The sequence below is a fragment of the Linepithema humile genome, chromosome 1, assembly GCF_040581485.1.
Source record: "Linepithema humile isolate Giens D197 chromosome 1, Lhum_UNIL_v1.0, whole genome shotgun sequence".
Classification (NCBI taxonomy): Eukaryota; Metazoa; Arthropoda; class Insecta; order Hymenoptera; family Formicidae; genus Linepithema; species Linepithema humile.
Genome location: NC_090128.1, coordinates 39,111,283 through 39,136,997, shown reverse-complemented (window position 1 = coordinate 39,136,997; position 25,715 = coordinate 39,111,283). Strand labels below are relative to the sequence as shown.

At 40.6% G+C, this 25,715-nt stretch overlaps 2 protein-coding genes and 1 pseudogene across 9 annotated transcripts in view; 1 reads left to right on the top strand and 2 right to left on the bottom strand.

The window, feature by feature from the left end:
• HnRNP-K (Heterogeneous nuclear ribonucleoprotein K) overlaps positions 1–25,715 on the top strand; it is an 89,207-nt gene that overhangs the window by 54,259 nt on the left and 9,233 nt on the right. For all 8 annotated transcript variants that reach the window (XM_067346952.1, XM_067346950.1, XM_067346955.1 and 5 more), the window contains one exon: positions 23,327–23,455. In XM_067346952.1, the coding sequence (XP_067203053.1) occupies positions 23,327–23,455 (129 nt within the window). The remainder of the gene's footprint in view (positions 1–23,326; positions 23,456–25,715) is intronic.
• Positions 13,145–15,832, bottom strand: LOC136996960 (cytochrome b5 type B-like; annotated as a pseudogene).
• LOC105677967 (cytochrome b5) lies at positions 17,448–19,570 on the bottom strand. Its single transcript, XM_067346965.1, has 3 exons — positions 19,398–19,570; positions 18,107–18,392; positions 17,448–17,701 (listed from the first exon to the last, which is right to left on the bottom strand). Exons 2-3 carry the CDS (start codon positions 18,384–18,386, stop codon positions 17,583–17,585), a joined length of 399 nt encoding a protein of 132 aa, XP_067203066.1. The 5' UTR covers positions 18,387–18,392; positions 19,398–19,570; the 3' UTR covers positions 17,448–17,582.

Below are 25,715 nucleotides of genomic sequence, written 5' to 3'. Positions count from 1 at the left end.
AGTCAGCGCTTCGGAAAGGTGACGATTGTTTAACGAGGCGCTATATATTTTTGCAATTACTCGATTATCGCAAAATTGCAATTATTTTCAAACGATGAAGTTAATTGAAAACGTTTATAAATTAGCTGGGCGGATAAAATTTTGCACATCGTATTTCTATACGATTTTAATCGGTTTGATTTTTGCGATAACGCGCGCCGGTTAATTAATCGGGAACACGAGCCTGTAAGAATTTTTATTTACCGTATATTTCCCCGCCGCCGCCGCCGCTGTTAGCCGCCTGCAAGCAAATTTAGCAAACTCCATACGGCGCCTGTATAGCGGTGCGGCGTGGAATAATGTTGTTTGGCAATTTGCTGAAAACTTATTCGTAATTTCGTCAGCCTTAACATCCTCCACCGGCTGAAGAGCAGCCGAGATAATTAGTCTATTAAAGTTTAGTTAACTGCTGCGTCAGGTAATACATTTAAACGCATTGCTCGAGGGAGGAGAAGAGTCGGAACAATCGAGTTTCAGAATATTATCGATAGCGCACGTAAAAAAAAAAAAAATACAGAGACTAAAAGTGATTAATTAATCAAAAAGATTGTCCATTTCGTGTATCGCGTACTACAAGCCTCGAACTCCGAGCTTTAATCAGATCCGAAAGTGAATGAGATAAATTTTCCCAATTTCGCTCGATTAAAACGCGAATAATTATGCGATTCGCTGTGTTTGCGAAAGAAAAAAATACACGTGTGAGATGTGATGAAAGACAGCCGCCGCGAGTCAGGTAGATCCTCTACTTTTATCCCTTCGAATAGGAGGGGGGGGGGGCGGAAGACACGGCACCGCCACTCGGCGACATCGCCGAGTCGTTTTATTTCGATTCGCGTGGACTGGTAGGGGTAACTTTATTGATTTCGAACGGAATTCCGGCGCTTTTTTTTTTTTTTTTTTTTTTTTATCGTCATCGAGAATTCCGTTCCGCTGCCAGAAAATACGCGGCTTCCCGATCGCCGCGTTTTCCGTCGTCGGCGAGATAAAGATTGATAAAGGTTGTTTATTATTCCGCGCAAGTACGGCGCGCGCAATTGTCCGGAGTTCCATTTTCTTCGCCGCTTTCCAATTGACGGTGGAAAAAATCGTCTGTCTTTGCAGCCTTGGTGCAAGCGCAAACAAACGCGGCGAAGATTGTCAAAACGCGCGCGCAATCACGAGTCGGGTTGAATGGATTGCAATTTTCCGCAAATTTGCGGTGCGGCCGGCCGGCTGAGCTCGCTATTTGCCGCGCGAATTATGTCACGGGCGATACAATGCGTGCACGCATTTCTGCGATGCGCGCGCGGACAATAGAAATCGCGCATGGGACGATGAGAATTGCGGGCGATCGAAATTTATCGACTGTTTTGAAGCGCGCGCGCGACTGCGGCTGCGAGGTTATCACCCCTAATTAACCCCTTTGGTTCCGATCGCTTGATAGTAGCCTAGCTGAGCAGTAACTCGATTTTAATTGTAGTACTAAATATTTGCACATTGAAACCCGCAAGAACACCACAAGAAAACCTTTACTGAATTTTTCCTCTTTTTTTTTTTATTATTTTTGAAATTGATTTTTGGACATAATGTTATTTTTATTAATTACCTCAGATATTTAAAGATGTTTAGAGAAGAATTCAAAATTGTCGAAACTGATATTTTAACTTATTCATTTTGCGAACTTAGAAAATGAAGCTTGCACTTTTAGACTCCAAGAAACCCCATTAAGAGTTAAAGGTTAATTCGATGGACTTCTGAGACATCGCGTTGACATTTTGTTGAAAATTCGCCAAGCACTCACGTTCGTTCACGACCCTATTCCGTAGCGCTCTCCTCTCTCGGCATTATTGAAACGGAATTCCCGATCGTACGAGTTCATGTAAATAGAATGACTGATAGACTCGGATACTCGTTGATAACGACGAAGAATGTGAAAAGAATACGAGATGCAAGAGCAAGAGAGCGGGGAGGGGAAGAGACGGAGGGAAGAGAAAGAGAGAAAGAGAGAAATATGCATGACACAGAGCACGGCGGTGACACGAGAACGCGATGCACTTGCATCTGTGAGTATAATGCAGACACGACGGTACACTTTGAACCTTCAAAAGGCACCGTGAGATGATCGGTGTGGCGTAGCCGATGGATGAGCAAACCATCGAATCGATTCGACCCCAGCCTTTAATGGTCTTTACGCGCCCGCGTTGTTAAAGATCATCGCGCGAGAATTCGCCGAGTGTAGAATTTTATGTCTCTTACGTTAAGTTCCGTGCGTAAAAAACGTTACATCGTTACACTGTGTGTGTGTGTAAAGGAAACAAGTGTGCTGCGACAGTCATTGCATCGCGAAAAATTGAACGATGCGCGGAATCAATTGTCGATTGAGGTGAAATTCCCATCTCGAGCCCAGTCCGTTTAATTTTGCAAAGATTTTTCGGCCGCGCTCGACGATATTGTCGTATCCACATCAAAGCGGATTGCGTGGTTCAATCAACCGGCAAAAATGCCGACAGTTTCGAAAGAGCGCGGTATGTAACGCCGATGTTTCGCCGTTGAGTCCGGAATTTACAATTGCCTTGCGTTACGTAACAGCGAGATTAACACATTCGCCACGAGGCGTATTTTGTATGCCGGTGAAACGTTCCTCGTCTCTTCCACCTTCGGGGAAGGACGCGCGGCGGGGACGAGCGTTCTGTATGTATGCGCGTGTACATCGGGCACACACAGCGTTTTAACGTACACGAGGAAGCCATATGTCCATTCGGTAGCTAATCATTAGGCGTTCACAATGCAGCTCTCGTCGCGTGCTAACCACACGTGCGTGTCATCAGGAGAGCGCGTTCTATCGCGTGGCGACGTATCCGCCGCTGGCGTATCTATAACCGCATATGTGATCTACATACACGGCGTGGAAAATTGCGTAGCTGCGTGTTGCGCGGCAACAATCTTCTCGTCCGTGCGTCATTCAGGCCACGTACACACATGCGTGCGCCGCCAATTCGCGCATTTATTCCGTAAGAATCAGTCTCGTCTGATTTAAAAAGAAATTAATCGTGACAAGTGTGCGAGTTACGGAACCGTGCGCTCTTTTTCGTTTCCTCTCGCGCCTTCGGTAAAGAATAAATTTAAAGTTTCTGATTATTTTTTTTACGACGCGTTGTTTAATTTGATCAAAGATCCACGTTCAGAAATCTTGGAGAATGCGAAATTAGATCCGGCGAGACTCCTCCGGACGTTTCTTTTACGACACAATGTTTCTCGCACGTACTGCGCACAATGCTTCTTTCTATTCGACTCGCCTGGTCGAGGTAGTCAAAGCCGCACAAGTTTCGTGCGTCTAACGGGCGAACGAGAGAGGGCGATGTACCGAGTTAACGGACAGGGGCGAATAAAAAAAAGCTCTTTCAGCGAAGCTCGAAATTAATTCCAGGAAGGTACACCAGATAATTATGCACATGCGATGCCTTTATTATCCGCTGACGCCGTTTTGTCTACGGTGCGTGTTTGCGCGGCGGCGAAGTGGAGTGCGCGGAAGAGAGAGAGAGAGAGAGAGAGAGAGAGAAAGAGAGAGCGAAATGTTGCACCGCAGACTATAAAATTACCTTTACGTGATTTTCATCTAATGTTTGTCCGATCTGTCGCGTAACTAACAGATTGCTTCTCTCTCTCTTGTGAGAATTAATAAATTCAATTAATTTATACATAAATTTATATGCGTATACATAAATATAAATATATATATATATATAATTTAAATGGAAATCACGCGCGTATCTTCTCTGATTGACAACCTGTCAGATAATACGGATTGATCAACGAACCTCGCGCGAGTATTATTTGCGGATCAATTTCCATCGCGCAATTAGATAGACGGTATTGCGAACAAGCGTGATCGACGTCTGCGTGGGCAAATGTGTGCGGCCGAAATAAATTGCGTGTGTTTCTATAAATGTAACAGCGGAGCGCAGAACGCAGCTTCAAACAACTGCGATGTTTGATCCTCGCGACAAAACCCGTCAGTTTTGACTTTGTGAAATATTTGATACAGGTTTTCGATTAAACGAATACGATTAACTGAAGTATCATAATGTTTGCCGCGTGCGGACTCGCTTTGGTGCGCACTTCACGTCGACGAATTCCAATAACGAGCGCGTCACATCGCTCGTAAAGAACGCGCCGCGACGCGTCCGTATTTACGACTTCGCAGCGTGCGTTTCGAAGCCATTTCTCTTTCAACAGCTCGATCATTTTAACGGAAATACAATGTTGGAGAAAACCACGTTGCAGCCCCAGAGACGTGCAATGCCGATAAAGGTCGTGGAAAAAGGAGGGCAGCGCGTTCTATCGTCGAGAAAATATGAGGTTCCTCCTCTTATTCTTCCCAATCGTCGTTCGTCGTTTCACCGTGATGGGAAGTAGTCGCGGGCAACATGTGTTGCCATGGGCCTTTCTGGAAGGTCCGCGCCGCGCACGCAATCCCCGAACAGGTGCTGTCGAACCAGGTAACGGACGGTTCCGAGCAGCTGCCACGCCAGGTGTAGCTCTAGTCCCTGAGCACGTTTGGCTCCAGCCACCTTAGCCCTATCCTGCCCTTTCCTCTCCCCCCCCCCCCCTCTCTCTAAGTACTCCTGCAGCTCGTCCTTCTGCAGCTGATCCTGAAGATATTTCCCGCGGTCTTCCCGATACTGCGTCTTACACGCCAGGTTCGCCGCTGCGAGTTTGCTCAATGAATTCATCACGTAGCAAAATTAAACGGGCTATTTTTTTTATCACTTCGAGATTATTATACGTGTGAATAAGAATCATGAATACATGAATTTAGTTCAACAGTGAAGTGATTCAAAAATTAAAATTTAAAAGAGAGAGAAAGAGAGAGAGGAAGCAAGAAGAAAGTAGGCAAATTTTAAATCGCGTGAATAGTGATTTATTTAAAGCAGACGCACTTCGAAAACTCCGAGAGATTATTACCGACTGGCAAACATTCGGGCGTATTTGCAATCCGGTCGAAGTATATGGGTAGTCCCAAGGGCGACTTAACGAAGTGGAGGGAAGATCGCGCGGCGGAAGCGGACGTAGCGTGAGCGAAGTGGTAAAGCCCCTTTGCGGTTGAATGAAGTCCGGGTGGAGTCTCGACAGCGACCGAAAGCGAGCCAGGAGCGCATGACGGATTCGCGAACCCTACCGCTTTCAGTAGTCGTTCGTTCGTACGCTCGCGAGGTACTCGTGACACTCCTCGCTCCGGCTCGGAGTTTATAAACTTGAGATCATGTTCTCGGTGTGCACGCGTTTCGGAGGATTTCGCGAAGTTCTCACGGGATTTTCGATCATGGGTACGTTACTTCGTAATTCATCGTCGATCAATCGATATTCACGCGATCCTGCTCGCGGTGCACTTTCTGATACATTGCACCGTCGCGTTTGGCGCATCTTTTTGCGCGAACACAAATTTTCGGCTCGCGCGAAACTTTATTTCCCCGTTAATAAAGCATTTAAGAGGATTTAGTGTAAAACTTTCCACGCCGTCGTTATAACTTTAAAAGTACTATCGAGAACTACTAAACAAAACTTTGAAACATTAACCGGAGGTGGAAAATAAGCAAGCGGGCGAGCAAACGCGCAGGGAGGAAGTAGCTTCATTTGTTTGCTCGCGTCGAGAATAGGCTACGCGAGTAAACGCGGAAACGGGCTCGAGAAGTAGAACTTGCACTTGGGATTTATAAACTGTTTATTAAAGCGGCGAGAGAGAAATGGCGGGACGTCGGAATAAAATGTCAAAGAAACCATAAAGAAAAATGAAAAAGTCGAGCGGAAAGAAGAGAAAAGAAAACGCCTATATTTGCTTTAGCTGAATTTGTACATACGAAGGAGGGTGCATTTTTAGACACGCGTTCCCGTTTTCACAACGTCTGCTAGATAGAACATCGAGTAATCTTTATTTCTTCTCTTTTCATTCGCGCGTGTGCTGCATTTTATATCGTAATTTTCAATTAATTATGCGAATTTCATTGACGATTTGAATGAAAAAATTTATTTCTCTCAATTAAAAATATTTGCATTCTTATCGCGTCGGTTTATTATGTATATTTCTTGCGTATCGGGAAATGCAAAATGGACGCGCGTGCAAACGAATGGTAACTGGGAGAGAAATAGCTAGCTTCCTCTCTCTCCCTTGCAAGATAAAGCGTTAGGGGAACGCGGGTGAAACTGTTCGTTTAACGGCCGCTTTATCGGACATTCCGATCCTATCGTTTAGAGTAAGGAGGAACGCTGAGCGATATCTCTACTCCCACGATACCTATCGAATCCGAAAGAACTTCGGGACTTGATTGGCTTTTAATTCGAAAGTTTAATCTCCCGCAGAAATACCTACCCTCAAGTTTAAGTTCATTGAAACGCGAATCCTAGCGCAGTTTTTTTTTTTTTTTTTTTAAATCATTGCTTTAGATTATTCAAAAAATTCTAGAAGAGATTGTCGGAATATATAAATTTTGAATCAGACGTGGAAAATCGTCGTGGAGGAATTTCAAAGTGACCCACTTCACGCAATTTCAGTCGTGTCGTTGTAGCGACAGTTTATCGTAACGGGAAATGGGCGCCGATAAAATTTTACACCGATAGATTACCTCGCGCGCGATCGACGGCGAAAATCACATTTTTATCGACGTCGACGTCCCTAAGAATAGCGTACATTTGTCGAGTTTACTTTGTTTGAACGGATTGGAGAGTTGAAAAAGATAATTAGGTCGTACGTATCTCTTTCGATTTTTGAATTACATTGAAATAATCGAAAGGAAAAATCCGCCGACATTATTCGCCGATGAAATGATATTTCTCTGTATCATTAGACACTTTTTGATTTGTTACGATTTGAGGGCAAAATTTTCGAATGGAATTATTTGCTCGGAAAAAAACGAATTCATCGCCTGTTTGATTAGAATTTTTCAAACAAAAAGTATTTTAACACGAGACACGATGTTTGCACGCGAATAAAAATATTTAACGAATACACATTGTCGATGAATATCGGTAGAGATTTGTATCAGTGAATGTATATCGTCGATCAGTCTCGGTGTCGGCGAAATCTTTGTCGGTGATTTCAATGCAATCCTTCGTTTTCGCGTTACCGTTCGCGCGAAAATTGATCCGGAAGCTTTTATTGTGAACACTTTCCATGTTTGTCGAGAGGCAAATTTCGCCGCACTCCTTCTCTCAGCACGCATTTTAATTTTAAATCGCTCCATCGAGATAGAGAGAGATAGAGAGAGAGAGAGAGATAGAGAGAGATAGAGAGAGAGAGAGATAGAGAGAGAGAGAGAGAGAGAGAGAGAGAGAGAGAGAGAGAGAGAGAGAGAGAGAGAGAGAGAGAGAGAGAGAGAGAGAGAGAGAGAGAGAGAGAGAGATTCTGCTCGGTGAAATTTCGCGTAGCGAAATAATTTGATTTTTTTATCATTTTGATCTACATGGATGTTCACGTTAGAATGTATCGAGAATTTTGTGCGCGACAGCAAATTTTGCCACGCGTCCGGCAATATTCGATAAGAAAATTCTGGTAAACATCAATTTTTGATTTCTCGGAACGCCAGTTTTTTAACTCCTCGTCTCGAAATGATAAAGCCGTATTGCCGCCTGTCGAAAGGCGCGACGCGATTATCAAATTACTCTCTACGATAAGGTTTTCGTGTTTGGCTTCGCGCAGGGAGGGGCGGAGAGATAGAGAAAAATAAGTGAACGAGAGCTCGCGTGTCATTGCGCCGTACTTCTCGGGCGGAAATTTATGCCGTTCGCGGAAAACGGACGTGGCGAGGGGGAAAAAAGGGGAAAGACGGGGGTGTATACGAGCAAAAAGAAAGAGGAAGAAAGGCGGGGAGGCGAAGGGCCTAGAGGAAAGGTCTCGAAAATAGAATCCGGCCACTTTGCCGGGGACAATATCGTACGTCTTAGCTCCACTTCGTAAAATAAACTGCTCCCCCTCGTCGCTTTCACTCGCTACCCCTCCCCCACCCACTCTCTACCCTCCCGCGAATGTCCTTTTCACCCGCTCCCGGACTACATTTTCATACATCGCGCTCGCTGTCTGCCGGGTTACGAAAGGCGAATTTCCACGATACTTTCTCGCGCCACTTTATTCTCTCCTTAGACCTCTCTTCTCCTCCCGCATACCGACCCTCTCTTTTGGGAACTTCGCACAGAGGTGGCGCGGCCCCCTCGTGTGTGTACGCGCGCGCAATACATGTCGGCGTTTGTGCACTCGTCGCGGGCTCTAAGACTGTTTATTAAAAAGCTTTTAGCGATATTAGACTGTCCACGAGGAGCTGAGCTTCTCTCCGAGACGAGAACGTGCTCCGCCACGTGGCTGTCTTCTTTTTATCATCGTCGTGAGTGCGAGCTGGACCTATTGCGCAACAACACTCCAGCACAAAGATATGGAGATATTGAAGTAGGAAAAAGTCAGTGATATTTTTCTCGATTTTATTATACGACACACTTGCGTACGATTCAAATTAAATAATTAAGGATTTTTTTAAATCTACTTTATGTTCGAACTTGAAAATATCATATTCCGGTACTTCGGCACGGCTCGTCGTCGACGATCGATCGATCTTCTCAGCCAGTAACCCTCTCTCGGCTCACCGATCTCGCGGTTGAGAAAACGCTCTTCAGCATTTCTTTCTATCCATTCTTCGTCGTTCGCGCGACGACGCCGTCTGGAGTTCATTAAAACACTCTCGAAAAGCTGCGTACACAGCCGATGGCTGCACCCATTATACGACCTCTCTTGCCCTCCGCGTTTCTCTACTTACCCACGTTCTGAAAACTTTAGGTACTTCGCCGGCTCTAACGGCCGCGCCATAATTTTGCGCGATCGATGTTTCGCCCGCATCACCTCGAGCGCTGACTGACGCACCCGCTTGAACGTGATGTTTTCCACGTGCCTTCTCTCGCGTGCATGTACCACCGCAAACACGGTTCCGTAATTGTCGACTCGACTACTTTGTAGACTATCGCGCACTTCCTGTCAGCCAAGAATACTTTGAGCAGTTTGGAACTATTAAATCTTCTCACGGAGCAGGCATCATTTTGGTTTTCGTTTTACAAAAGAATAAAAATGTAAAATAATTAATTTAATATTAATTGAAAAATGAAACAAATATCTAATTTAGTAGTCAACTTTTTATAATTAGAATTTTATAAAAATAAAGAAAACAATTGATATTAATAATAAAAATATTATTGCTTAATAATATTCCACGTAAATTATGTTTATATTTAAATCTTTATGTAAAATTCTGATTTAAAAAAACTCACACAATGATACTCTAGAAATATAAAATTTTATTGGAATAACAGGAATAAATTTATTTAAATTTTTATTTTTGTACAATTATTTAATTTTATATATTAAAAATATTATTTTTTAAATCGATTTTATTATAAGCTGTGAACTTGGAAGCACAGTTAATAATAAAATAATAAAGATAAGCGCTTTTCGCGTAACAATCCTCTTTCATTCATTACTCCGAAAATGATATTGTCTACTTCACAAAACAGAGTTCTCATACACAGTTCTGAAACGAAATCGCAGTATTCCGAACTACAATTCGAAAATCACGATTTTTTTTCTCCGCCCGCGGGCGATGAGTCGTGCTGGTTTCTGCGTGCATTGTCTCGCGCACTGTCGTGCTCTGGTGTTCGCAAACACGGTTTTCGTAATCTGCGCAACCGAGTATTCTGCTCGCAGCGACTCGCTCTCCCTGAATTGGCTCTCTCAGCGCGCTGCATCACGATTACATTGTGAGAAAGCGCGGAGTAGAGAAACGGGCAGAGCCGCGAGCGTGGATCGATCGGATGTTCCGCGGAAGGTTTTTTTTTTTTCCCCCTCGAATGCGGTAGTGCAATCGACAACAATAAATTTCCCACATCGATCTCCCTCGATGTTGCAAGCAACGCCGCGCGAAGAATCGATAGATCCTATTTATTCTCCGTGCGCAATTAAGTTTTTATCGTATTCATCTTCCTCGCTATCGGGGTCGGCGGGCGTTCCTCGCATGCCTCTTACACATACGTAACGCGTTACTTAGGCCGGCCGTTCGCAAACAAGAAGAGAGGAAAAACAATTTTGCCGAGAGGGAGAAGGAGAGAGAGAGAGAGCGCGAGCATAAATCCGTATGCGTGCCGCGCGCTCATCTCGCGCGCATGAAATATCGCCGTCCTCGAGAAAGGCGCGGCGGGGCCACGTTTACCGGGATATAATAAATATCGGGATATAATAAATTACGCGCGCGCGGCGGTAAAACGCCTTAAGACGATTCGCGCTCCGAGAGTACTTTGTTTCTCTCTTTCCTCCGTATTACTCCCTTTGTCCGTTCTGTATATGCACCTGTTACCGCGAACGTCCTCGCAGTCTATTTTCCTCGTCACCAACGAGGAAAATAGCATCTTGTTACGACGCTCCGTTAAAGCGCTTTATCAAAGAAGGATTGGAAGAATTGCCGTTTTTTCGAGTCATCGAGAGGAAGAGGGACAACAGTAGGAAAGGGAAGGTAGGGAGCGAGTGCGATAAAGAGGGATGGTCCTCGGAAATGCAGCGGGAAGCAACCGGAAAACTACTGAGAACTCGTTACGTTCACTTGAGAATTTCCCTCACGCGCGGCTCGCTTACTTGCTTCGCGCTTTCACACTTTCCTCCACCCGCTCGCTGTTGGTGCGTTTTTGCGACTTTTTCCACCAGCGCAAAGCACTTAATTCGTCGCGATGTCGTTTATTCATATCGGCTGTCGATTTTCTGCCAATTTGCGATTCGATGGCTCTGCCGATCGAACAATCGCAGGAAAGTCGCATAAACGAGAGAGACATCTCTCAAATGTAGAATTCAACTAAGTGTTTTTGTACGTTCTGCGTTTCTTTCTTTCTCAACACGTAACAAACATTAAATTCCGTGAAAAATTTACACTCGTCGGGACGCGCGGCGGTGTTTCTCAAAGTTACGCCTGCCGAATGGAAGAGGAATGTGTTCGAGAGCATGGCGGAATCATGAGTTTTCAAAGACATCGTATCGAGTTTCCACTTCCTCGCAAAGAAAGTGACGAGCCATCGAGAGGTCAACAAATAGAAATAAAAAAAAGAAAATCACATTTCTGTCCCGACTTCTAAATGTAAACGATCTTTTTCCGCTGAGAAATTGAAAGAGAAGGGAAAAAGAAGAGGAACGAATAAATATACGAGTTGACTGAATTAAAAAAAAAAAAAATATATATATATATATATATATATATATATATATATATACAATATATATACGGCAAACATTCAGTGGTCTGCAATTATTGATATTGGAGAAAATGAGAGACAATTTTATATCGGTATCAACATGATTCTGTCCACCGTCTTGACTCGCTTAATCAGCGAGCGGTTATTATTATCGCTGATTGTTGCGTATTTTCATCGCGTATTCAAAGAACCGCGAATGATATTGCCGCATTGAGTAAAATAACAAGACAAGAGTAAAATAATGCCGAGACGTCCGCGGTTTTCGCGAGATGATATAGTGTTTCCAACATACCAGGGAGATACCGCGGTCATCGTGCCGAGAGTGCCATCCTCTTGCGCGTTGAAGGGGCTCGCGCGGAGGGAGAAAGATAAAAGGAAGCGCAGCCGAGAGGATTACGAGAGAGTTGAAGAATCCCGTACGCCGCGACCCAGAGAAGTCGTAGCGGGACGGAAGGGCGGAAGGGAAGTTGGGTGTGCATTTCAAAGTTACCACCCGGGCGCCGGAAGTTGGTCTGGAAAGCAGATGGCCGTCGGTTGACAGGAAAGATATGCGGTTTTTCACATATGTCACCGCGCTACTTGGGCGCGCGCGAGTTCCGACACGCAGCGCACGCACGGTGGTGGAGGCTGACGGAGGGAAGTCGGGCGATGCAACAACGTCCAACATTTGTCCGGAAAGCAGTGGACCCCGGATAGTCGTGTGCAGGCACGTGGACGGTCACGGACGAGTAACAATTCGTCCGGCGTTACAATTAACGTCGATGAATATGACAATTACGCTTGAAGCACTGTACACTTACCAAGCGGGCCGTTATATTGCGGCTCCGGATTCACACACTGTGCGACACGCCGCATCAGCGTCACGGCACGCTGTACGGAACAACGCGAAATGACATCTCTGGAAATATATTAGACATTAATATATTAAAAGTAATGCGTAAAAAAGTTTGATGTTAGTTGACGACAAGTCATCTCACGCAGTGCGTATCTCGTTTGCTCAAACAATAGTTTGTATATTTTTACTCATATATCTGTTTCGGCAGTGATGCACGCGGGCAAATATTATTAAGGTTTCTACTGCAATTCGATAAATATGTCTGTTCGTCAATATAACGTATGGAGAGTATCATTCAGTTCCGAATGCATTTCTTAGCACTTTCCCTGTTTTCTCGATCTTGCATACATATTGTTAAATTCTCACGCTCCAGTTAACGGCTGGCGCCTTTCTTGCACTAATATTCATCTTTAACTCTTCCAATTAATTGTTTTTAGGTATCGTTACGCCACGCGGTTGTGTTTTTTACGGATAATTAAATTTAAAAAAAAAAAAAAAAATACAGTGTATTGTAAAAATATAAGATTTCTTTAGCAATCGTTACATTTTGCGTCGCGATTCCTTGCGGCGGTATAGATCATTGCGCTAAAAGTTTTTTTGCGTATTTTAAAAAAATATTACTTGTTTATCATATATAAATTGATAATTAATATATATCGCTGTTTAGCTGCAAGAATCCATAAAAGAACGGTCATTATTTTTAACTTATATAACACATTGAAAGCATAGCTATATAAAAGCGATAGTGTTATCTGGGTCAGTTCGCAGATAAGAAATTCTTTAAAACATCACACGCGTAATAACACTGAATGCATTTCACAAAATTGATAAGAATAATCAAGCATTTATATATCTTTTTGGCCTTTTGTAATTCAAGTGTGATTTATTCTCGAATGTTATTTTAAAAAGTTTTGAACGTATTGTAAAGTATTTTTTTAAACGCATTATAAGCCATTATTTCTAACAATTTTTACAAGTTGAATGTCCACGTTGATTTTAAAAGTGCAGAAATAAACCTTCATTAGCTCAGTTTTTCTGTTTCTATTTTGTAATCGTTATTGTAAAGTTTTTGTTCGCGTACAAATTGTTTCGTTAAAATAACTCATACTATGTTCTAAATGGAAATCATTCTGATAAGATAAAATTTGTTTTTGCTTCGTGGCTTACGTAACAGTGTGCATCGCAATTAAACTATGAAGCGCCTAGGCGCGTGTATCAAAGTATGCTTAAAAAAATTGCTAGCTATAAAAAATTATGCTCATCTGTATATTATTTACATGTAGACGTATTTTTTATATAAATATTGCATATTTCAATAATATTAACGGTACCCGGTTAAACGCAGAACAAGACAGAACCAGAGAAAAAAAATACATATACAAAGTGAAACTCTCTCTTGTCTATTCAAGAAATTAATTATAATAATATTAACGGCACCCGGTTAAACGCAGAACAAGACAGAACTAGAGAAAAAAAATACATATACAAAGTGAAACTTGTCTATCCAAGAAATTAATAATTATAATAACGCTTTGGAAAACGTAGAGAAATTACGGTAATAATACAAGAATAATATTCTCACTTCTTCCACTTGTCACAGTCTTACACATTCACACATTCTGCTGATTAATACACGTAATATATGAGGGCGACTGCTAGCACGATTCCGGCGACGATTAAGTAGATAGAATTGGATTTTTCTTTACCGCTCTTCTCCGCATCCTTGTTGTATCCCGCGACCCAGCCTTTCTTCGGCGATTTGTTCGTCTTATCCGATTCGGTGAGCTCGCCAACATGGTATTTTTTCATCAACTCCATGGCATCGTTCGAATGCCCGACATCGTCGAAGTCCTCGGAAGCGTCCTTGCCTTTGTGATCCAGCAATATCTCCTCGCCGCCCGGATGCTCGTTGAGAAAACTGTGAACGTTGTACACTTTATCGTGCAGGATCAAGTAGACCTTGTCGATATCCTTGTTTTTCTCGATCTCGCTCCTCGTGAATTGCTTCTCTCCAGCCATGGTCTCGGCGATGTTTAGCTACTTCTCCTTCGTACAATCTACCTAAAAGCAACAAAGAATATCGGTTAGAACTGTTTATTTCTTCGAGGCATAAAATGTCAAGTCTTTACTATTTATTATTTCAACAGCGAGAATGTATTCAATAATCGTTATAAAAAAATATAGATTCTGCAGTATTGACATTTCATCAACAACAAATTTCACATTGCTTCTCTTAGAAAACGACGATTGATAACGTCGTAAGAAAAACTAATGACCGTAGATTAAGGTCAAAAAACTAGAAAACTATTTTAAATATCATGAACATCGTGCACGCGCTTCACAGTGCACGCGCTTCACAGTGCACGAGGAATGAAGTGTTTGATACAATCAAGCCGAGGTCGTCGAAGACTGATTGCGTAACGAGTCTTCAATTGCACACTATCACATTCTAGGATGCAGCATATACCAATAACGCGGCGTGTATAATAATGATCCAGCAGTATGTCATAATTTATTAGCATAATGATGTTTTTGAGTGACTCAACATAAATCACTTAAAACTCACACACTCCAACTAGCATCGTAAAAAGCGAATATTTAATTCACACGCAATACAATAATAAGATAAATGGAATATTAATGTTCTTGTCTATCGCTACTTCAAATAGCATCACTTCGACTCTGTTACCTTGGAGCAAATTCCATCTGTAAACAGAAGTTTTCTCTTAGAAGAAACCACCGTGTCGCCGATCTTAAAAGAAGATTGGAAACCATTAGTTAATAGATTCTCCGAAATTTGCATTACCTCGAGTAATTTCCTGACGGAAAATACGGGAAAGTGTTTTCAGGCAAGATATTTCCTTAAGTGAAAGCTTAAGAAACTTTGCGATGCCGAAAGTTATATCTCGTTCTCTGCCGTATTTCCCGGTAGATCAACAAACAATTTGAGGGGGGGGGGAAACTTTGAATCACAACTATAATTTAATTATAACCGTAATCGAAGTAATTTCCTTCTCCCCACAATAATCAAACTTCGCCCAACGTCCGGTCCAGTTAATTGAGATCCCTCGCGAACCTTGCGCTTTCGTGACGCAATACTGGCTCAAAACTTCAGCGCCCCGAGCGAACGTTCGTGAACTGCGATCATCATTGACGAAGATATCTCCGTCGAACAAACAAGATACGAATTCGTGAAGTGCATTCGGGTCGATAGAGTCCACCCACATTTTCCCTGACATAAACGGGTCGTCGAGTCTCCCTTCTCACGCAGGAAGTGCTTGTTTGAGAGTTTGCGACAGACGAGTACGGATCGTCAGTCGTTTCGAACGTACCTCCTCTTCCTTCGGTATTTGCGGTGCGCGTCGACGCTTTCCTGGAGCAAGAACGTCCGTTTTGTTGCAAACAGGAGGAACGCAATGTGGCAGCAACGCAGGTGAAGCGCAGATACGAAATCGCCGTGATTTCCGTGGACGGAACGTTGCGCGAGTCTCTCCTTCTCGAAGCCGCGCTCGCACAAATACTGTGAAGTTCGCACTTGCTGCTTGGAACTAACTTTATAATCCCCTCTTTCTCTGCATCTCCGCTACGTGCTCTCTTCAGCCCCACTACAGTCGTTTTCCACGTTATCTGCTCGGTCGCGACGTTGCCAACCGTGTAATCACACGCTTCTGTTGCCGCAGTCGCTGGATGTACGCACATAGACGTCTAACACGCCAATGTTAGATCTTTTTTATTAAATCATGGTCAATGTTTGTAGGTCGGATTTACGGCGGCACGTCAGAACCGGTTTGAAAAGTCGAACTCAATTGTGCGTAAGAATTGTAATTTCGCAAAAACCTGTTAAATTTTCTTTTGATTTATGATAATGAAGTCAATAAGATTCTGAATGTTTTATTATATCAGAGTTCTGCTTTGAGAAATTGGCAATATTAAATGATATCAAGCATAATTAGCTGTTTATTATACGAATAATCGGTCAATATATTATATTGGAACAATTCCAAAATATGCGAGATTATGTTAATCACGAAAATAACTTTGCACAGTATATATTCACTTTCATGGATACTATTTTATGGATTAGTCCTTCACTGACTGATAAGATAACTTTGCTAATTCCACGAACATTTATCAACGCACTTATTGCATAGAATTTTTGCAATGCGTTTTACTTGCGCTATTTATATCAGTAAAGTAGGTTCGCATAGCTGGTGCATTAGAAAACTGGATATATTCTAGATCTTTTCTAATGCAAAAGCTAGCTGAAATCTATCCGCAATGTCGGACAAATAAGAAAATAGTAATTAACAATATTTGTAGTGATAATAAATTCACTTTTTATACTCTAAACAGTTTGAACAAGTCAGCGCGAAGATCGATAAATCATTTTTATAATTATCTCTCATGTCATTTTCTTTTTTTGCGATAATGATAATTTGATTAAATTGCAAAATATCTCTTGTAGCTTGAAAATATGCAATGAAAATAATATATTACGTTTCTTAATGCCTGGTTCTAAGGCAGCTTGTATTATTTCTATTTCTACGCGTATGGCGCTCACGTATATTATGTAGCATGATGTTCGATTCATATGTAAAAGCGTCTAGTCACGGTGACGCCGCCGTATTTGCTCATGTACATGCTGCAGGAAGATAAGCGCGATGGCCGATCGTATTTTGCTCGTGACATTGAGTCAACTACACACAATATATTGATTAGACATTTTCTAATGCGATTCTCCTTGGCGAATATTCCTAGCAGTTTGAATTGATGGCTATAAAAAAATAATCACGCCGATTGTGTGCTTCGATATCGACAATATTTTATAACTTGAATATTTTTTGATTTCTGTCATTCCGTAAAATGGAAATTTTCTAGCATTAAATGAACACGTAATTATTATTCTAAAACACTATATAGATGATACACTTCTTTCTTGACACATTTTCAGTAGAACAAACTTTGAATATTATTTGCGTGTGAAAAATTATAAATTAGAATGAGAAGAATTACACTAGCTGTTATTTTGTTAATTTCTTTTCTTATTTTGCAATCAATTTTTTTTTTACTTATATTTATTATTTCTTATATTATGTTATTTCTCTCCTTCGTGGTTGCCTCAATTTAAAATGTATTACAAAGCACAAATTTAATTACACAAACAATGATAAGTGTGAATGATACATATATACTTATCTATATATATAATACTTATCTATATTTTATCAATGAAATGATTAAATGTTTACTGATATACATATACTTTAACATTAGGTTTAGGAGAAAACGGAGAAAAAGGAGATTTTTATATGTTGCTGAAGACAATATATTATTTGAAAAATTTAACGAAGAATAAGTTTAATATTTTTGAAGCAAATTTCGTACAACATTGCACTTTGCATATTCCAGTATTTTGTTCAAATTAATTGTTGACCGAATCCCGCACATGAAATTTATCATTATATTAAAACCAGAAATAGTAAAATATAATAGCGAAAACTAAAGCATACGGGAGCCATGATGATGTCCCTTTTTTCGGGGCTTTACGTTGCCAGTCATCGTTGGCCGTCGTTGCTGGTCTTTCTGTATGAAATAAAAATATTTCTTACAGCAAAGTGACAATAAAGGCAGACAATTTATGCGCGGTAATGAATCATAGTCATTACACGGCAATCACTTATTTGTCATACTGACTTTAATTACTTTATACACTGGCTGTTTCCATTGCTGATTAATTTTAACTGTTAAATTGTAAATATACATTATTTATAAATCTACATATATAATGCATTAATTGTGTTGACATCGAAAAATGGCGACGCCATTAAAAAAATTGAATATATTTACACACACAAGACAATAGGCAATATAAATATTTATTAAGGAAGAATCTGTTACTTAATTTTTTTTATATTGCTGCTTAAACTTTCGTATCTCGTATTCGAGCGTCGAGAAGGGCAATCGAAACAGGAAAGAAAATGATCAAACCTGCATTCGTTTCCTGCTTTCTGCTTGGTTGACTTCTCGGGCCGCCAACTAACTCTCCGATATAAAACTTCTCTCGCAGTAACAACGCCTCCTGAGAATGACCGATACTGTCGAAGCAGTCTGTTCCATCTTCTCCCGCTAGCGCCAGCAGCACCTCCTCGCCGCCAGGATGCTCCTTGAGAAACGACGTGAGATTGTAGATCTTCCCATGTATCACTATCCATAAATCCCCCTCATGATCGTGATGCGCGACTTCATCGGCCGTATAAACGTCCGTCATGGTGCACTGGGAAGATAAATTGCAAAGAAAATCGTTTACAGGCAAGAGCCGGGTGATCAAATTTTGAAATGCCTCGCAACAATGTACGCTCCATTATGGTACAACTATAGGTATGTTCCACTTGGCGATCGCAACGCTTGTGGAATTTTTCATCGAAAGTTAAAGAAAGATAGATAATGTTCGCGAGCGTTGCGATCACCAAGTGGAACTCAGCCTATATGGCATATTCTATACGGCAGCTGAAAATGTTTTACCGAATGTCGCTTCAGAGATGCCCTCCGCGTCACCTTCGAACAATGACGCGTGTGCGCGATCTTCCCGATATGGTGGCACTTTGAAAGGGAAAACAGGCTGTATAGAAACGACGACGGCAAAAGGAGCTTCGACGACGATGACGATGTCGCGCGTCCGCTATCTCACGCGGCTCTCGGAGTCACTGCACCGGCCGCTCAATTTCTCCTCTCTCGCGCGAACGTCAAATAGCGAAAGCGGGTTTCTCGCGCTGTCAGGTTGCACGTCGAAACGGTTTCTCGTACGCGGCGAATTTCAGTACCCGCGTATTTTTCCGTCGGTATTCCGGCGAAATACGCCGCCCACGCCGATATTGAACGGTCACATCTATTTATTCTGTGATCTTCCTGACGTCCTCGTTCAATTTCGGCTGACGTAGGACGTCTCGTTTCTCAATTATATTCGTACTTAATTGATTGTTATTATTTATTTCGACAAAATTTATGTAGGTCGGGTGAACGCGCCCAAGTGTTCAATTTTCGGATTTCCGATCGATACTGCATCGTCACTCCGATCGCGGAATGTAAATTTTAGTTCACTAGTCTAAATGTGTCGGGTGGGAATGAATATTTGCCGAAATAGTCCAGAAAGCTTGAAAATCTACTTTGGCGATACGGTATGTCGATTTGTAAAACGAGAATTTCATTTTACTTACTCCGATGATTCATCGAGTTTTTAATATTTACATAAATCATAGTTAGGATTCGTATCGAAGCTTACCTGGTTTGGAAAAGGTGGACGTATTTCCAGAAAGACGACGATTCACAATACACTGTACGCGTTTTCGCTACGGTGTACAACGCAATTTTTGAAATCGTAATATATCACTTTGATGTCACTGGTGCTACTGCTGAATTAGAAGCGAGCAATACAGCAAATCACTCTCTTTACTGGCAAACAGGTTTTGACATGAATATATATGGGTTAAGGTGAACTATGATCTCATGTAAATTTATTAAGTGTTAAATTATACAGGAATGATTTGCAAAAAAATTGGAGAATTTAACATGAAAATCGCATAATTTCGAAGCTCTGTTAATGACGCAAATTTAATTATTTGTTAAAATATAATTTTCTAAAACTATTTAATTGTTTACAATTAGTTTTTGCTACTATTTTGTAAGAATTATACATTTGAATAATTCTTATAATATTCACTCAAAAAAATGATCTTGCAATAATAGCTAAAATTTTCTAGGTGTAAAAAATTAACTAAAACAGATAAATGATTAGCAACTGTTGTGATATTGCATATGTAATTACTTAATCAGTTTAGATGACAGAAACAGAATATATATCTGTATTGTTTGTGAACTTTAAAAAGAAAGTTTCTCTAAAGCGCCTATCTATATAAGATCAATCACGTGTTAGATCATGCAATGAATAACATTTAGCAATGGTACCTAAATTTTTCAGAAGCTATTGCTAGAACATTACTGCTATAAATTCTATATGTGATAAACAATGTTTTCACAGATACGAAAAATAGCGATACATTCTTGTTGCGATATTTAGAAATCTAACTACATCAGCGAAATATTTTTTTGAGTGTTGAATTACTTTTTATGTAAAATAACAAATCAATTAGATCTGCTAAATTTTCAATTTCTAATTTCCAAATATAATAAATCAACAGCTCTGATACGAATCAAAGTCAAGAAATATAAAAATGGATATGAGAAGCGGAAAATATAAAGAATTACGCTAACAAAATAAATTTGCGTGTAAACACAATGTGATTCTGAGATTGTTATCATTAACGCCCCAGTAAGACAGATATCGAAATTAGTATCGAGCGGTATTCTCGACTCGCTTAGCGTTTACATAAGTGCAGTTGACAGTGTGGAACTTTACTGCGGGATGGGAACTTTGTCGCGTTGAATTGAACGGGACGACTGTTTAGATTAGTGCATCACGCTGCTGGTAATACCGCGCGGAAGTTTGTAAACTTTAGACTTCTGCACCTCGGATGCCACACTGCAGCGGAGCACTGTTAAGCAAATGCGAATTTGGGTGCAATGCGGTTCATCTTCACAAAGCCCCTCTCATATGGTTATCCTCTCGGTCCGAGGACTTTGAAATCCTTCGGATGTTCGTGCTGAATTAACACGAGCGCACAAAGACCCGTAACCTTCCGTAAATTTGATATAAATTTTTCCGTGTCTTTGTTTAAGTCGTATTTCGCATAAATAATTACTCAATCCTCGAATAAGAAGCGTAAAATGAACGATAAAGCGAAAGTTATCAGGCTAAAAGTTATTCTATATCTATAACGTTAATTCTTCGAATTCGCAAAATGGCATAATTATTTCAAGTTTTTAACCTTGAAACTTTTACGAGATGGTTAATTACTTTTGACTCCTGAATATTCAGGAAAATTTTAACTGAAGAGAAAGTCCGGCGATCGCGGAAAGTTTCGGAAGGTCTTCCTAAAACTTTCCGGAAAATTGAAAATCTATATAGTCGTGGCACATCGGAACAATCAAGAATGTATTACGTTTAAGAAGCTCTCGTTCGGCGCGGTGGAACGTCGATGAATCATTGTTCGATTGCTCGATTCAAAATAACCCGCTTTCCGTCACGCAATTACGGAATACTTCAGCTCTTTAATGACTTACGCGACTATTTATGGCACCCTGATTTCTTCAAAGGCACCAATCGATCTGTAATGCTCTTTTCAAGTTTACTGATATCGAATGTCAGAGAGGCTGAAAGTCTGGCTAGCGGAAGTTTCTTTCGAGAATCCCCCCGGGACGTCTTGCTTGCGAGAAACGCGAGTCAAGAAACACTACAACGAGAAGCTTTCATCTTCGCATTTTATTTCTCCCTTTTCTCTTTCTCTCTTTCTCTCTCTCTTTCTTTCTCTCTCTCTCTCTCTCCAGCTTCGTCGATTAATTATCAAAGTCGCTCCGCCGACTCCCGCAATAAATCTTACTTTGGCGTTATAATACATAAATAAAGTAAAGCGACTTGTTTTCAGTGAGATCGAGTGGTACATTTTCGACTAGCTAATATAGAATGCGACGATGCTGACAGACTTGAAAACGCAAGCTTAAGAAATTGTGTTTATTTTCTCTTTTCTTGTCACATCGCGATCAATCTATCTGATTAAAATCATGTCTAACTTTTTCGTATATCGTGTGCAATGGCGTTCCATCGATTTTTCCTTCGAATCGGAAAACTGTACAAGTGACAAGCTTTTATTTCTCAGCTTCATTTCTCCGCTTATTTAATTTCGCTGATCAATTATAGGTATCTGCGAGCGACTTATGTGTTCCGCCGTTTGTTCCCCCGGCTATCGAATATCGTCGAATTTCATTTTTCGCAAAATTAAAGCGGCATGCACGCCGAATCCTTTCATCCTCCCTCAAAAACATACAATTTTCTACTTTGTCAAACTATCGTCAAACTCGGAGCATAAACCGCATTTGCTCTCTCTTTTTTTTTGCCTCTGTCCGTGCATTTCTCCCGAATCTATCGCTCTTCATCCCACTCGAAATTAACGCTGTATTCAGATACGCATGTAGGCCTCAATGTCTACTTCGAAAACGTTTGAATGGACCTGTACAGAGGCTAGAGCTGGGTTTTGGGAGGCTGCTTTGATCTGCGTAATTAAACGGCGCGATTTCTCCGCACAATGTTACAGTTGCTGGACGCTGTGCCGCGTATATATACACACACACACACACGAGCAAGATTGTTATCTGTTTTGGATATTTCGCGTTTGAGCATACCAAGCTGTCGATGTTATCGGCAATTTTTCATTTTTGCGTTGTTCGCATCAAAGCTATCTCCGCATACTATTGCGCGTTCATCGCATGTAGTACATCACTTTCTGTCAGTTCATCTTCTATAAATGTGCAAGGTTACCATAACAGCCCCGTTTCGCTATCCCCGCGCAACAAAAGTTTGCGCGTTGATTATTTTACGGCGCGCGAACGACAAGACGAAGTAGCCGGAGAAAAATTGAAGGGCCATCGAGCGGCTGCATTTTTGCCGCCACTCGTACTTGTACGGTGGCGTGTGATCACGATCTCGGGAAATACGGGCGGACCGTTAAGCGACTATCAGCACGCGATCTGACCATTGTCGTCTCGAAAGTATTACTTAGAAATCTCGCGGCGAAGAGAACAGGAGTGTAGATTAGTATGGCACGTACGAAAACATTCGAGCATCGTTAAGTCGTTAACCGGAAGATGGACAAGAGTTGCCGAGGGAACGAATAGACGGGTGTCGTGACTTACGATTGTATACTAATTAAAAAGAGTTGTAGATGTCGCCGTTTGTAATTATCAATCTCAGCTGAAATCAGTAATTGGTGAAGGATGAAGATCAGATTGGTGGAAAAGTTGACGAAAACGGGAAATTTAATTATTAAAGAAGAAAGAAATATAGATATAAAATATAAAATTAGGTTTCTTCCCAGAGTCAACAGATCCATATTTCTAGTGCGACATGCACCCGAGTTCGGTGTAAACGCGAACTTTCGAATCATTATCTACTCGATTCCGCGGAACTTTTCGATCGTAACGGAAGATCCTTACTTCACCCTTCCAATGCAAATAAATATGCGGGAAGTTTTCCGACATCTTCACTCCGATCTTTAAATGGCTGTCGTCTAACGTGCCCGAATATCTTTTGTGTTCCAGAAAACCGGAGCCAGGATCAAAATCTATTCGAACACCTGCCCCCGCAGCACGGATCGCCTCATCAGCATCTGCGGGAAACCCACGACGTGCATCGAATGCATACGCGAATTGATCGCCACCATTAAGACCGTAAGTACACCACGAGATCATGACTTTCTCATAAATCTTCGACGGTTACGCCATTACATCTAGCACGTGTTGGCAAATGCGATCCTTTTTGTTAGACACGCCGATATGATTTATTTCACATCCTTCTCTACGTAGCATTTGAATTCCTCTCATGCATTCATTATTACCATAATCTCTACATAATGATATATTCTAAGAGCACTCGATTTACCTTTCCACGAGAGTTTTCGTAAAGTAAGATACATATATACAATATAGATGTTATATAAGAAAAAAAAAAATAAAAGAATACATCAATAACTTTTTAACAATGATAATCGAAATATTTATTGTGAGCTAAGAAAAATCGGAGACAAAGTTTTGGAATATTTTGTGAATCTTGGACGCGAAACTTATCATGAAGGATTTTTTATAAACATGCAACTGTCAGTTGTTAATTATGCAGAATAAATATTTTGTATAATTTTTAGATGTGTCTTATTTAGTTAAAAATCTTTTATCTTACTGGCGCCATATACAGGGTGTCCCATTTAACTTGAGACAACTAAATATTTCGAAAAATAAGCATTGTACGGAAAAATGTCCCAAATAAACTTTTAATATTATCAAGGGGGACGTCTGCCTGTGTAAAAATTAACCCGCCCCCACCGCTCCTTGGGAGTGGGGCGGGTGGCAACTTTGAAATTTTAAATGGGAGCCCCCATTTTTTATTGCAGATTCGGATTCCTTGGAAAAAAATACGTAAGTTTTGTCCGAGACATTTTTTCGAATCGTGATAGATGGTGCTGTAATCAGAAAATTAGTTTTTGCCATTTTCTCTCACCATCGGGGTGCTTTATTTCGGTAAGTCCCCTCGCCTCTCACTATTTAATCAAGAGATACGGTAGTGTCTCGCGCCAAGTTCACGCGCAGCGCAAGACCGACCGTGTATCTTTACGCGAGCCCGAAAGTTGAGACGAGCCGAGATTATCGGATCTCAATAACGGCTGGGCCGATTGAGTTGATAATAGGCTCAATCGATAGCGCATACCCAAATTATATAAGAAAAGTATGCTTGTTTTTACTGTAGGTGCTGTAGAAAAAAAGTTATAATAGTCCAAAGTCGAAATGTCTATATAAAATATCAAGAGACACGGTAGTGTCTCGCGCCAATATAAAATAATACGATAAAAATGTCCAGCTAAAATGTCCTGCTAAAATGTCCAGTTTCCGATTTCTGACGTTAGGTGCGCTGATGGCGCTGAGAAGCCGCGCTGCGTGCGCTTACGATTTGACATTTTTACATAACCTTTCAGATCAGAAAGTGTTATAAAAAAGTAATAATAGTGAATTCGGTCTAACAAATTTAGTCACTCGCACTACATTGTTCTGTTACTTTGGTGCACACTCAAGACTGCTTATCAATCCAGAGCAGTGTAGTGCGAGTGACCAAATTTGTTAGAAATTCGTATTAAATGAAATAAGTGATATGTTGGTGAATGTGAATGCCTTAGTAAGTATCTATTACACCTTTGAAAATTTTTTATTTTGCAGGTTATTCATACATGATTCGAGACTTTAGAGGATGATTTGTCTAAAATAAATAAAATTGAATAGCTCAAAGTTTAATATTTCTGTTCTGAGTATTCTAGATTAGTTTCAACAATATTTGTAATTTTCAGTCAATTTTATATTTTAAAAAATATAGCATAAGTCGTCTTCTGTAGTTAACGCTATGATTGACAACAAAATTATCCACATCACAGTGTGGGCAGAGAATTAAGTGTAAAAAAATGTTTATATCATATTTTAGGTATATTATTGAATTTTATTTATCCATAGAAAAAAGATTATAAACATAAACTAAACAAAAAATCTTGTAAAACACAAAATGAAATTGACTGGAAATGATAAATATTGTTAGAACTAATTTAGTATATACATAGAACAGAAATATTGAACCTTGATAATTAATTTTATTTATTTTAGACAAATCATACACTAAAGTCTTGAAACATGTGCTGTTTAATAGAATGCTATACCTAATAATTAACGATACTTCATTACTTAACGACGTACACAACTTCTAATTGTAATATCAGTAACGAACGATAATGATATAGCATATTACAAACGTACGATTTAATGAAGGGAAAATCTTTTACCTTTAAAATATAATACAATTATAATAATATATGCAATTATAAACATAATGCAATTATAAACATGATGCAATTATAAACATAATGCAATTATAAACATAATGCAATTATAAACATAA

Excerpts from the sequence above, each read along its gene's own strand:
- LOC105677967 (XM_067346965.1), bottom strand. The coding sequence starts at position 18,386 with ATGACGGACGTTTATACGGCCGATGAAGTCGCGCATCACGATCATGAG. Across the intron at positions 17,702-18,106 it reads AAAGCAGGAAACGAATGCAG|AAAGACCAGCAACGACGGCC; the intron begins GTTTGATCATTT and ends TATTTCATACAG.